Source organism: Pezoporus occidentalis, unplaced genomic scaffold, assembly GCF_034315485.1.
Source record: "Pezoporus occidentalis ecotype Australia unplaced genomic scaffold, CSIRO_AGI_Poc_V1 ctg4, whole genome shotgun sequence".
Classification (NCBI taxonomy): Eukaryota; Metazoa; Chordata; class Aves; order Psittaciformes; family Psittacidae; genus Pezoporus; species Pezoporus occidentalis.
In genome coordinates this window covers 29122099-29136652 of record NW_026915724.1, presented here as the reverse complement: position 1 = coordinate 29136652, position 14554 = coordinate 29122099, and the positions used below count along the sequence as shown (strand labels likewise).

The window sequence follows — 14554 nt, the reverse complement described above, 5'->3', positions numbered from 1 at the left end:
AAATATAAAACCATCTGTGTCAAAGAAAACAAGCACATTTTAAAAACAATCAATAGACAAAACAGCGTGTAAAAAGGGGTTTCTCCCAGTTAAAAGACCTAAGACTTGAGAATTCAGAAACTGGAGACTGGACAACATACACTGCAATGAAAACTGTGACAGAAAGATAGACAAAAGCCATCAGAAGTTCATGGAAGCTAAAAAGATTAAAGGGTATAAAACTGGGGTTTTTAATATAGTATGGAAAACAATTCATACGTAAGAACACAGATTCCAAAATGAAGCATGAAATAAGGTAACAAGAGACAAGCAACCTATGACCTTAAGGTGTAGGCTACAAAACAGGCTATTTCCTACTATCAGTATCTTATTTTCAGCTCTCCCCTAAAGCATAACAAAAAGCACAAAAGCAAAATACACATTCATTTTCAGAGTTCCCATATTATGGTCTGAAAGGAATAGAAAGAAATAAGGAAGCAAAACCCTGCTTTGGTTCTCATAACGCAGCTGGTGAGTTGGTCAAGCTGGCAGAAGCAACAACCAAGCTACGCCAGGTGACCGCCTGCAGCTACTTTCTCAGGGGTACAAGAGAAGCTGGCAAAGACCTGAAGTCCAGAAATGCTTATGGCTGTTCTCCTCATTTAGAGGAATGCACGAAAGCCTCATCCTCCAAACCTACTGGAACTGCTTGATAAAGTGATGTCCCCTACTTCTGAAAACAGAACAGTTTCAAGCGTGGATGTGTCATGCAGGTATTAGTAAATTTTCATGATGATTCCGTAAAATCCAGATTCATTCTAAGAGTATTTTTAGTTTTTATGTGAAGAAGTGCATAGGCAGTAAGATTATTTCTATTTGAATTCACTATATTTATTATAATTTATGGTTAAAATGTATTCATTACAAAAGTATGTGTTGAACAATCATGAGCAAACATTTACTATTGGTTTTACCTGCCAGCTGTGGTTTAGTAGAAGGACACTGAAGAGCATCAGAAGCATTTTTAGAATTATTTAAATAAACAAATATTTAAAAGCAAAATCTTAATAACATGGCATTTAATAATAAAGCATATTTAGAAAGTACTGGAATGTGGAGGAGTACTACTCTTGAAAATGAGCCTTTAAATTACCCCTGTTTGGAATGATTGGCATAACTGTATTATCTATACATTTTTACATTGCTTCATAGAGCCAGTTCACTAAATCATTAAAAATATACGACTGAGCTTCAGTTTGACCTGCAGTGACTCCTATATGTATTCTCAAAATTAACACAAGCACTGAATGCTACTAATCTTCAACTTGTAATAACTGATCAAAGAATACTGCCCTGTAATTCACTACAAGCTAAAATCATAGTGCTGAACTGTGCATTTTCAAACAAGTGGTTTATAGTGCTAGATTTAAAATGCAAAGTTTCCATTATATTTAATAATTAAAATGCATGCTGTGTTATGGTTACATTTGGTGACTGGATTAGTAGTACCCCAACTGAGCTAAACAATGCCTTTTCCCTATTAGAGTTCGTATTACCATATTATCTATTTGCTTAAGAAAAGGAAGAAAAAAAGCACAGCAAGGAAGAAGGAATAAAAAAAAAAATATGAATATCAAACATACTGAAAGACAGTGAGGACCAAGACAGCGAGAAGACCTGGTATCAGCAAAATCTACACTAGCTGAAAGCAGAAAGCTGAAATATGTGTGCACCTAAAATAGGAACACTTTCTTAAGAAAAAGAATATTCTCCCTTTGTCAACAAGAGTTTTTAAAGTAAAGGGTTTAAAACTCAGTTTGTTTGCCTAAATACAGTCTCTACAAATTTAGGAAATACAGACATCACTGTCGAAGATGGACTCTCTAAGGCTGTCAACTTCTTAATCAGGGTCTGACTTCACTGGAAACTGTGAAATTATGTAATTATTTATGCTTGGCAATTATGATGGCTTAGACAATCCCAGCACTATGAACATCTTCTTTTATAAACCAAATTTTTACTGCAATTTTTGTTTTGGAAATATGCAATTCTTTTTTTCTGTGCTTTCTAGGTGGTTTATAAAAACAAAATTTAAATATAATGTGGCATATTTCTCCTCTCCTAAAACAGACATCACTGAGCTTAGAAACATAACTTACAAGGATGAAAAATAATTAAAAATTAAAAACAAATTGAAACTATGGCTACAATTACATCAGCTGAGTTTTTCTTGGCACTGTCAGATTATGTGTCACCCAAAACACTGTAATTACAGGTCTTATGACCTTTTAGTACTTATAAAAAATGTATAAATGATTCTTTGACGCCAGAAAAAGACACATTCCTACACTCTTGAAACATTTAAGTATAAACTTCAGAGACTAATTTTGTTTTCATTTTAAGTATATTTTAATTATCTTGGTATCAGCAGCAGAAGACAGGCTTGTGTGCCTGAAAGCCTGCCTCCTTCTATACCGGTATTAGCTGGTGTAACGTATTACCTATGCCTGTACACCACCTTCTCAGAAATCTATCCCCTGTCGGGGTATATACCCTTGGTATTCAAAAGACAAAAGTACCCATTCTCTATCAAAAAGAAGTTTATTCAACACTGTACCTCAAAATACACTTTACTGATACCAGCAACATTTAAAATGACGACGGTAATGTGAATGAAGAAAAAGAGAAGGTATTCCTGCAAGTCAGTCTCCACTGCAAAGCTCAGCATGTTCTTTACCTAAAAAAAAAAAAAAAAAACAAACCAAGAGCTAGCAAAACGCATTGTCGGCTTTTAACCTGCCCTCTCTGAACAATCATCTACTGTACCTAATAACCTTATGCCCAAGAAGGATTTTGGGAGAAGGAGCTCCTTCTGTTTCATCAGAAGTCTGCTTTGGAGCAGCAGAAGGGACACCTTCAACAACAGACCTGCATCAACTTTCTCTTCAGTCTCTTCCTCTCCTTCCATCCTCAGGTTGCTATCCATACTGCAAACTCTTTGGGTGACACAAAGAAAATCAGGCAGGGAACAAAGCTGACATACAGCCCTCTGCAGACATCATTAGAGGCACACACAGAGAGTCAAAGAAATACTTGTCAAGAATTTTCAAGCTACCTAGATTTAGAACGGCTCTCAAATTGACAACTCTCTAGCTTTGACAATTAAAAAAATAAAATATGTTTTTTCATACAACATATTTGAAAAGTTCCTGGTACCAACTAGTAACAAAACCGTATTACAAACCCTCTGCTCAAAACCCAGGCTCCGGGGTTTGGGTTAAGGTTTAGCCAAAAAAAGAAAAGAAAAAAAACACCAAAATAACAAAAAGCAAAAAACCAAAAAACCACACCACAAGAAGCCCACAACTATTTGATTTCTTTGGGTTTGTGTGCACAAATTACTATGAGATGGAGAGCTTGTGTCAGGTTGTGATTTTGATAATTTTGACACAAATTGAAAAACTTCTGTTAAACTAAATGGAGATACTCCATTTTATAGTCAGGTAAATGACATCAAATTCTCGTCCCACGTTTTCTTTCCTTCCTGATTAAATTACATTAATGTACACTCAAAATAAAGCAACTACTGCTAGTCCTAGTAATTCTTTTCAGCACAATAACTTAACAAAACATCACATGCACATATACATGAAGTTGTCAGGGTTCTTTCATATGTCTGCCATCTATGTGAGGCCTTGAAACAATAAGGCTTACACTGTAGTATGTGGGCATCAACACATCTTCCTAAATGCAGGGCAGAAGTGGACATGCTTCCTGTAAGGACCTATAGGCCACTGCTTTTTTACTAAAATACTTTTTATTAACCTGATAGGTATAGAAGATATTAAAAAACATACTATTCCTTTGTGGAACGCACCGGGAAAAGGCCCAAAACCTTGCATCTTTGCATTGTTAAAAGGCTTGACATAGTATTTATTGCCATATTATCCCTAATTAGTAATTTAAGCTTGATGAGAAGTACAGTTCATTTAAGGTAAACAGGAATTATCTTTCCGTTGTATAGGTAAAACTTGCAAACACGACAGCTCACAAATTCTAAGATGAGAGTAACTAGGAAACTATTCATTAAGGCTCAGGGTATAAATTCAAAACATGAAGCATAACATGCTTAAAGAAGAAGGCTTTATTTTTAAAAGCATTCATTAGGCTCTCATCTCCAAGCCTCAGACTTGTAAATAATTTAAAATGAAAATGCGAATAACAGGGAGAAGAAAAAACAAATGCAATTCAAATCAGTCCATTGTTGTACCAATAAAATTCAAAACAATAGAAGTTGGCAGATTTCGAAGACAACATCCAGAAAACATTTTTATGTATTGTGTCTTTGAACTCAGATATTATTCTAACACTGGATCCAATCCAAAAAAAATTAGCTCTGACTTACAACAATCAGGCTGTGCCCAGTAAAGGATGCACATGCTAAACTAGTAATTTTTAGTATTCATTGCACTTTATTCTGGACCTGCCAAAACAAACAAACAAGCTGCAGCTTATTGATGCTTTTAGATTCTTTATTCTTCCGTTTTGACTTTTCAGAAATGTATAACCTATTACCAATTTAGATGACATAAGGCAAGAACCCCCTTCCCTTTAAAGAGTAAGATAAATCTAGGTTTGCCTCACATAGGGAGTATGAAAAGAAGCAGCATTTATTTCACAAACACTGAAAATGGGAAGTGAAGAAAACAGTAACAAATCAAAAAGAAAAAATATATGGATCACTGCTGCTCTTGCTGCACATCCAGTGTCCCAAATCCAGTGCCAATACACCCCTGCCAAAGGTACATTACACAGGAGCAAACTAGGCGAGCACAACATGTTGTCATTACTGAATTGCTGGAGTTTGATATCCTTTGTATTTGAAACAATCCAACTTTAATGTATGATTTCACTTAAACAACCAGTGGAAGACAAGCACACAACATACATTTCTTTTTTCCTTGTTAACAAATTGCATGGGATTGCCAAATGCAAAAGTACTGTATTTCTATTTCATGGTTGTTGGAGAGAAAGATGGGCACATATGCTGCGTATCACATAAAAGTCAACATATTTGGCGCAGGTCCAGAGAAGGGCAGTGAAGCTGCTGAAGAGTCTGGAGCACAAGCCTGATGAGGAATGGCTGAGGGAACTGGGATTGTTTAGTGTGGAGAAAAGAAGGCTTGGGGGAACCCTATCGCTCCCTACAACTACCTGAAAGAAGGATGGAGCAAGGAGGTGGCTGGTCTATTCTCACAGGTAACAAGTGATAGGACAAGAAGTATCAGCCTCAAGCTGCACCAGGGGAGGTTTAGACTGGCTATTAGGAAAAAAGGTGATCAGCCATTGGGACAGGCTTCCCAGGGCAGCCTGTGGAATCACCATCCACAGAAGTGTTTAAAAAACATGTGCATGAGGCCTTTAGTGACATGATTTAGCAGTGGACTTGGCAGTGCTAGGGTAAAGCTTGGACTTGATGATCTCAAAGGTCTTTTCCAACTTAGCTGATTCTATGATTCTATATGCTCTCTCAGAAGCCTTAAGCTTACCTCCTGCAACCCACACACCAGGATATCTGACACTTTTCAGCGACATGGGATTTCCTGTGCAGGAAAGGTGAACCTCTCCTCACCTTGCAGAAGGCAATCAGGAAACTCAGCACTTCCAGCGAGCTCTCTGCACACAGCAGGTGTTTGACTCTTCCTCAGCACACACAGGGTTAGAGCCAGCTCAGTGCTGACCAGATTCAACAAACCCCTCAGGCAGTACAGAAATGAGCCTGATCCTTCCTCACATGAACCAAGGCAGCTAAGTGACCCCTGTTCATGCTTTTCCCTCAGGCACGTAAGTGGATGATGCCAATATGCTACGTACCACCGGTACAGGTAAAGTAAGTAAGCCTCCTCCTGCTAAAGGTGTGTCTTAAAATCAGCTTAGGTGGACTACCTCGTATATCTATAGCAACCATGTCCTACTAACTTAACAAATGCAAACAAACCCAACCATTAATGCACCGAATGGAAATGGATGCAGGCCATGGACTCTTCTGGAGCAAGCCCAAGCTTAAAAACCTGCCCTAAGAGAGAACTCCCATGTGCAGAAGTATATAGCCACAGCAGAGCTCTTCCAGCCATCAAAATGGCACCAGAACAGTCGGTTTCTCACATGGCTTGAATTAGAATTGTTGTGCACCCATTTCAAACTTCTTGCTGGAATGTTTCCTACAGAAATATTTGTATACCACATAACTATATGAATTCCATAATAAAAATACCATAAAACCCAATGATTTCTATATAAAATGATGACTTAGTATTATTGTTTGGTTGAGTTTTGTTATACCTTATAATTGCAGTGAATTTAGCATTTATTTTTTAAATCTTTGTCCCTATTATCTTGAGAAAGACTTTTGAAATACCAAAGATGGGGCTACGGACAGCAAGAAACTTTAACAAAGAAATACCACATAGGAAAGCATCTATATACATCTATAGATTTTGTTTTTACAAAAGATTAACCTATACAGATGTGTTCATCCGGGTCTAGATACCAAAATACTGCACACCCTAACTACTCTGCATGCCTGCTCCTTGGCCACTACACCTACAACAGCTTGTATTTTTAGACTCATAAGGGCAGAGGCAATTAAAATTTATGCTTGTGCCACTAAGGACCAAAGGAAACTAAGAATATTCACAGCCTCCCAACCAAATTAAATATAACCCATACTATGACAGAGAGTAGTTCAGTAGTCGGCCAGACTACTCGGAAAAAACGTCAGCCTGCCGTAGAACAAGAAAACAAAACAGAACAAAGCAAAGAATCAGCAATCAAAAACTCTGCTAATGCAGGACTGGAAAGCAGTCAAGAGCCACACAAATAAGCATTTTACTTTTAGAACATCATGACTGACTCTTTCTAAATGGCACTTGGGTGATTTCTCTCTAAAGAAATGTGTGAATTGGCACTTACTGTAATTTTCCTTTTCATATTGAGGCAAGAAAGTAACTAGACTTCTTCCTGCTCTAAAGATTGCTGCAGTGTTTTATGTTTGGGCCAGAACCTTGTTTCATCTTCACATGTTGAAGAACTGAAATTAAGTAATGTTAGAAAACTTCCACCTGTATTTAACATAAACACGTAGCATGGGCTGTAGATTCTTCTGTAACTACAGACCCTTTGCTGGCAGATGGCAGAAACAGGAGCACAAGAATTCATAGCTGCAGAGCAAGAAGGTGGGTATAGCTCCCCTGTTTTAAACACACAACTTCTTTCTGTGAAGCAAGACACCTTTGGAATTTCTGCAGGTGATTAATTAGAGATGACAAGAACATTTTTACATTTTTTGCTTCTTCACTGGTTTTATACACACACTTCACTGGTTTATATACACACTGGCTTTATACCTGCTCAAATTAACCCTCTGAACTTATGTCTTCGCACAGGCTGAAATCACAGAAGTGAAAAAAAAATATCAGCTTAGAAAAAAAAGTAGCTGTATTTCATTCAAACTTTCATACAATTTCATGCAATGTCGTAAGAATGTCCACTGCAAAGGAAGACAGACCAAAGACTAAACTACTCTGATGTTACCAGACTGATCTCACGGGAACTTTAGACACCCTGGGCCAAGCAACATTTAAGCAGTTGTCAGTGTCACCTCCTGTGCTGCCCTACTCCTCCTTCATTATCCCCTCAACATCCATGGATAATTCTCTGCCTCTTATTAGGACTAAGCATCACCAGTGCAGCATACTGCTCATTTCCTACACGCATTTGTGTCCACCAAAGAACAGCCATCGTTCATTCTGCTCATTCCACTCAAGTTGCTTCCTGGAGGGAGCACCACTTTCATGTCTGTGCAGCCACTGGCCAGGCACTATAAGCAGCCAGCCGCACCTTAAGCAGAGGTGGCCACAGCTAGCAAGGCTAACACAGACTAATACTTTCGTAGGAGAGAGTAACTGGCCAGCTACTGACTATTAAAAATTTATTACAAAATAGCTTGTTGACTATCAAAAACTTAAGCAGGGAAGATTTAGGTCAGATATAAGGAAGAAGTTTTTTACTGAGAGGGTGATGAGGCACTGGAGCAGGTTGCCCAAGGAAGTTGTGGATGCTCCACCCCTGGCAGTGCTCAAGGCCGCTAAGTTGGACAGAGCCTTAAGCAACCCAGTTTAGTGGAAGGCGTCCCTGTCCATCCGGGGGGGCTAGAAGTAGATGATATTTAAGGTCCCTTCCAACCTGAAATCCATCCTATGATTCTATGAAAAGAGTAATATATATTCCACAATATGCAACCTAAAAAGTGAGCCTAGTCATTCTAACATGCCTTATAATACTGCAGCATATTTCAAATGAATCACTAGACCAGGCATATCTTAAACCAGTATTTTTTATTTGAGTGCTGGAGTCATCCCTCTATTGCAGCCTTTTTGTTTCTCCAAGAAAGAAAATATCTGAATTCCTAACCCTCTTAGGAAATTCAACTGTAGGAGCCACTCAACAATTGCAGTTTGACCACACTTCATATGGCAATCCATCTGTACATTTTAGCTCATGCACAAAACCACAAGTCTATATACATTCAAAGATTAAAAACAAAACAATACAATTAGGCAAAGCAAAGCTATGTTCTTCTTAATGTTGTGCACACTAACACAAAAATGCTGTTCTTCATTATGAAAGGTTGGTTTTAATAGAGTATTGAAACTGATAACTGCTTCACACATATGCTTTCTCCAAGCAATCTTTTTCTACAGAAGGAGACAACACAGCCTAAGTTTTAGAAAAGTTTCTAACAAAACTTTCATGCAAATAAATCATACATCTTTGATGCTGTTACAATACAATAGTTCCTAAAGAAGAATGATAGCAAAGTATTTAACTCAGGTCGTTTGAATTACATTTCCCAAAATGCTAATGAAACTGACTTGTTCGAACATACTGAAAAAGTCACAGTCCATCATCACACTGTCACATCAGTGCATTTGACTTTTTTAAAAAATGTATGGATTATACAATTACTGCCAGGCTCCATATTTTATATATAAAAGCTACAATCTGATTATGTGTCCATGCTGAAATAATTTATAAGAGTGGAATGACTGTAATGTTACTTCTGTGATGAATGTAACTTGCCGTGAACAGTCTAGGAGATTGCAAGAGAGATCAAGCTGAAGCTTGTAACTGTCTTCATCTTTCATGACGAGATGTGACCTGGGAAAAATACAGATCCCAACATCCAAAGCTCCAGATTCAAGCAAACATCTTGATTACTCATGTTCTGATATAGGAATGGAAAAGGAGAATTTATAGTCTCCACAGGCCACACCTTTAGATTATTAAGGTAAGAATCACAGCAAATTACATCCAATGATTAAATTATATGTTATTCTATTATTGTTTTGCATCATCAGCAAATCACTCCTGCCACTGTAACCCTTGCACTTTTGGATTCATCTTATTTACTACTCCCTAGGTGTTGCCATTATGCTTAGTATGATATAGATGAATGTGAATACATGGCAAACCCAAGGTCTTGTGAGACTGCATCAGGACTACATAAAGCAGAAAAGAGGGTACAGGAAAACAAAAATTAAAACTATACCTATGTGAATTTTGAGACTGCCAATAGCTACAGCATACAGATCACAAACTAAATGTTTTTCCCTTTTCTTTCCCCTTAACCAACACAACATTTAAGAACAACATTGTGGTTCATGCGTCACCCAAATTACTTGAAGGAGTAATGGGAAACCTGTCGTAACAAAGTCAAATTAAACAAGATGATAACCTATCCCTCAAAAGCGCTACAAACTCTTTCCATTCAGGATGCACACCTCTTTAGAAATTGCTATGCTAGTTATGGGAGTTCATTTTCCTGACCACAATCTCAAACTGCCCAGAGGGGTAGTGAAGTCTCCCCCTCTGGAGACATTCCAAACCCACCTGTGCATGCTCCTATGTAACCTGCTCTAGGTGGCCCTGCCTTCGTGGGGGAAGGTTTGACTAGATGATCTCCAGAGGTCCCTTCCAAACCAAATGATTCTGTGAATCTGAGGTCTCCTGAAAGCCCACCGACGCCCTAAAGCCAACAAAAACCTGGCTCAAACACCTAAGACCGTGGAAGTGCAGAAAGTGATTGTGACTCAGAGACTACTGTTTGATGATTAGAACAGTAAAGGGAAAGCAGTTACAACTGTTTCTTCACCTCTTCCAAAAAACTGCTTGCAAAGCTCTTGCAGTCACACACCGCACAACTCGAGCCCTCCCGCTCTCAGGGTACAGCGACCTTCGTCAAAGCAGGAGCAACTAAATAAACGTGGGTCGTGAGCAGCAAAACCATTCAACGTAGTGCAGGACCATGCCGGAAGTCATCTCTTCCGGGCTGCGCAGGGCCGGACCAAGCCCCAGCACCGCCGAGCTACGGCCCAGCAAACCAGCCGTACCGTACACCTCAGCCCGGCCCACACCCCGCTGCTCCTGCGCAGACGCCGCGGCGACGGCTGTCACGCAGACGCCCAACCGTCGCCACACAGCGATGAAGCGGCGCTGCGCCGTGGAGTTCCAGCTAGCACAGCCAGCGGCCCCGCCGCTGCCCTCCTATTCCCCCCTCTCCCAATGAGGGAGATGACGGCAGCGGCCGCCGCAGTCCCGCCGCAGCCAGCCCCGCCCGGCCCGGCCTCACGGCCCGCGCATGCGTGGCGGCCCCTTTACTGGCGGCCACCCTAAGTGGCGCCGCAGCCGGCGCCTGCGCCCCCGCCAGCCCCCTACAACGAGGGTCGCTCGCAAGGACCGGCTTCCCCACTTCCACCGCCTGCCCCGCCGCTCCCACCCTTCTCCCTGGCAGCCGCCGGCGGCACAGCGCAACAGAAGAGCCTTGGCCCGGGCTGGCTGAAGCAGCCAATGGGCGCGCCGGGCGCTGTTCCCGCCCTTGGCGCCCCGTCCAATCATCGTGCAGCGGGGGAGGAACGAGGGCCGGGATTGGCTCGGCGGAGCGCCGCTGGCCTCCCTCCCACCACCGCCAAAAAACGACGGTAGCAGAGAGGCCCAAAAAGCCGTAGGGGAGACGCCGGCTCTGCCGGCGGTCAGCTGCGGCCCCGCGGCACCCAAAGCCCGCCCTGCAGGGGTCCGGATCAGCAGCCGGCCCCGCCCCGCGGAGCGGGCGGGCGAAAAGCCCGCGTCCCGTCCGGCAACGCTTACCGCGCGGGGGGAGCCGTCCGCCTCCGCTTGTGATGAGCTTGGTCACAAGTGGCGCGCCGTAGATTCGCCGCTTTGCGTCACGCCCGGGGCGAGGCGCGCGGCGCGGGGCGGGAGTCGTAACGTGACGTAACGTAACGCGGCGCGGCGGCGGGGCGGGAGCCAGTGAGGCGCTGATCGAACGGTCTAGTTCGCGTGCCGCCGCGGGCGCGAGGGGCTGCGCACAACGGCCGCTGCGCGGGGTGGGCGGGGGCGCACGGGCGGCCGCCATCTTCCCCTACCCGGGCAGGAAGGAGGGAGCTCCGGGAGTGTTGCTCGGGGTTGGCGCTGATCCTCGTGGCTGAGGGTGGGCGTAGCGGTGGGGCCATGGCTGCGGGTCCCATGCGGATGAAGGCTGGCTCCAAGTGCCCAAAACCGCACCTACGTTTGCGGTTGGCAAAGCCGTGCGTGCGTCCGGTCTCTGCCACGGCGGGTCGTGCTGCTGCTCTGCGCAATCATAAACTTGTGTCGTACAGGGGCGTCCGTGAAATAAACTTGTGTTTTACAGTCTCACGCCACGTGGGCAGCGCAGTGAGAATTGGTTCTAAGCCATGGGATGTGGGCTTTGAAGAAGGGGAAAAAAGAGTAGATGAGAGGGTGCACAGGAATCATTCACTGAGATAGATACAATCTCTCCAAGCTTTGCTTGGTATTTTTAGCAGGATGAAGCTCAAAAGAGGGAACAGTCGAATAAAGTGGGGGGAGGTGATTTGTAAACTATGTTGTGTTTTATAAGCTCATGAAGAAACTAATGAAACACTTCATGGTCTTTCTCCCTTTCTCAAACTGAGTCACATGACGAGTATAGAAAAGAAGTGCGGTCTAAAGAGTCTTTTGACATCTATGGTGGGATGCAGTTGGTTGTTCACAGTTTCTTACGATTTTTGAAATGCAGGTCTACCATTTATCATGGTTTTACCCCAACTGGCAACTAAATACCACACAGCAACTTGCTCACTTCCACCCCAGGGTGTGGTAGGGAGGAGAACCGGTGAAAAAATTAAAACCCATGGGTTGAAATATGAACAGCTTAATAATTAAAGTACAATATAATAATGAAAAGACTTAACAATGAGGGAGATATAAAACTAAAAGAGGAAAGGGCAAAAAACAGTAAACACAAGTGATGCACAATACAGTTGTTCACCACCTGCTGAACAGTCCCCAGCACGACCCAAGCTGCAATCTGGGCCTTCCCTAGGACTCCCCCCAGTTTATACACTGGGCATGACGTGCTGTGATATGGAATACCCCTTTGGCTAATTCGGGTCAGTTATCCTGTCTCTGCTTTGTCGCAGCTTCTTGTGCCCCTCCTCACTGGCAGAGCATGGGACCAAAAAGTCCTTGATCAGGCTAAACATTACTTAGCGACAACTAAAAACATTGGTGTGTTATCAAGCATTGTTCTGAGACTAAATCCACTGTCATACAGTGTATGCAGCACAGCACCAGGTTTACTAATTGGGCCTAACAACTTCCAGTTTTATGTAGCCAGGTAGTCATTGGCTACTGTTAGCCTTATGACACAGCACTGCCAATCCTGGAGCAGGTTGTCAAGGCTGTGGGTGTGGTTTGTGGACGAAGCAGTTGCTGCAGCCTAAGCTGTTCATCGAATGAAAATGGAGAGCCCAAATGAACAACCAGAGTCTGGTAAAGATTGAAATAAATAAAGTTTAAAACACATGAGTATCAGTACATAAAGTATCACACAGAACACAGGTTAAGAGAATAACTCTTTGTCTCTCCAGTATCTAAGGCTTATTTTACATATTTTAATTGTCCTCTCTGTAATAACAATTGTACAGGGAGGAAGTCTCCTTAATTTGTAGGATACTTTTAGTTATGTATATGTTTATAAGGACATTTAAGAACTTTAGTAGCTTATCAAGAGACTTATGGAAAACAATGGCAGTTTTAAGAATGACTGGTTAAGAATAATCTAATTGTTCTTCATATTTTTAAGCATGGGAAAATTGGTAAAACAACTTTTTAATGTCCCTCAGGCTCGGTTGCTCTGTGGTTTACAAACTACTTTCAGATGCCTAAGAATTTTTGTAGGTCTGGACCTTGGGTAACACCACCTGTATTTAAATATTTGTAGTATCCAGGTCAGCATGCCTGGTCCATCAGTTATTTCATCATCTGCTTACTGAGAGGAGGCATACTGAGGGAGAAGGTGTGATCACGGAGCCAAATTTCTTTAAATGTTCTTTTCGAATGTTTTTAACAGAAAATGAAGAGAGGCAACCTTTTTTAGGAATAGCCTGAAGAGGGAGCCATTGGTATAGTAGAAGAAACAAGGAAGACTCGCTATTAATAAAAGAAAAATTAAAATATTTTTATTTTTAAGCTTTATATAATGTTCACAGATTTACCTATATTTAATGTTCCAGTTTCTGTATGTACATAATTTTAAAGTCATGATAAAAATATAAATGCTTGGCATTCGTTCTGAAATATTTATACTGATTAAAATGTATTAAAATGCAAACTGAATAAGTCAATTATTAGTAAAGCATTAATTAGTTAATGAAGTAGTTTATAAATTGATTGTAAACATAGAATGTATTTATTTTCTAACAGAATGACATTAGGGATGATTCTGCAGGTGCTGTGTTTCTTCCACACTAAAATACTGATTTCATTAGAAATGTTTCTCACTTAAAGAACAGTACCAGCTGTTTGCTTGGCTGTGTAACTTAAAGCTCTGTCTGCTTGATATCACAGTAGTCAGTGTCACTAGAATAACTAGTAACTAATGGTCATATGAAGCACTTGTATTTTTTTTTTTTTTTCTCTTCAAAAGACTGATGAGGTGCTGCTCAACATTAAAAAAGGAAAAGACAGGGTGACTGGTGGATGCCCTGTCTTGATCTAAAAGGGAAAGTAACTCTCAATACCCCTGTGGGTAGGAGTGGATTCCCCAGTGCTGCCTTTCATGGCCAGGAGAACCTGAAATTGAAGTCTTCTCTTTCTCTCTTCTGGGATTGAAGGAGGCATGAAGATGGTCTGCATAATTCACTGGTCCTGCTCCTTCACACGTATGGTTTTAACTTGATAGCAAGAGGCTGTTTCAGAGCAGACCCTCATTTCAGTGCACTGCCCTGATAGTACCCGTGCCTATAAAATTATGCTGTCTTACTGGCTGTATTTTACTTGGCATTCCCCAAAGCAACAGAAAAAAACTACATATAGCATAAGACCACCTTCAGTTGCACTTCTTAGTGCATAGAAAGCATGGATTACAGTGACTTCCAGAGCAGTTTTATTGCTAGAAACACAGCCTCCATGCCTTTCAGGAGGAAATACACCATCTGAGAAGTGCTGAACCTCC

General features: G+C 41.5%; 1 protein-coding gene across 1 annotated transcript in view; it reads right to left on the bottom strand.

Moving 5' to 3' along the window:
* Window positions 1–11467, bottom strand: part of ZNF407 (zinc finger protein 407) — a 334216-nt gene extending 322749 nt beyond the window's left edge. Inside the window, exon 1 of the mRNA XM_062633107.1 lies at window positions 11185–11467. Within this exon, the coding sequence (XP_062489091.1) occupies window positions 11185–11452 (268 nt within the window). The 5' untranslated portion in view covers window positions 11453–11467. The remainder of the gene's footprint in view (window positions 1–11184) is intronic.
* Window positions 11468–14554: the final 3087 nt, after the last annotated feature.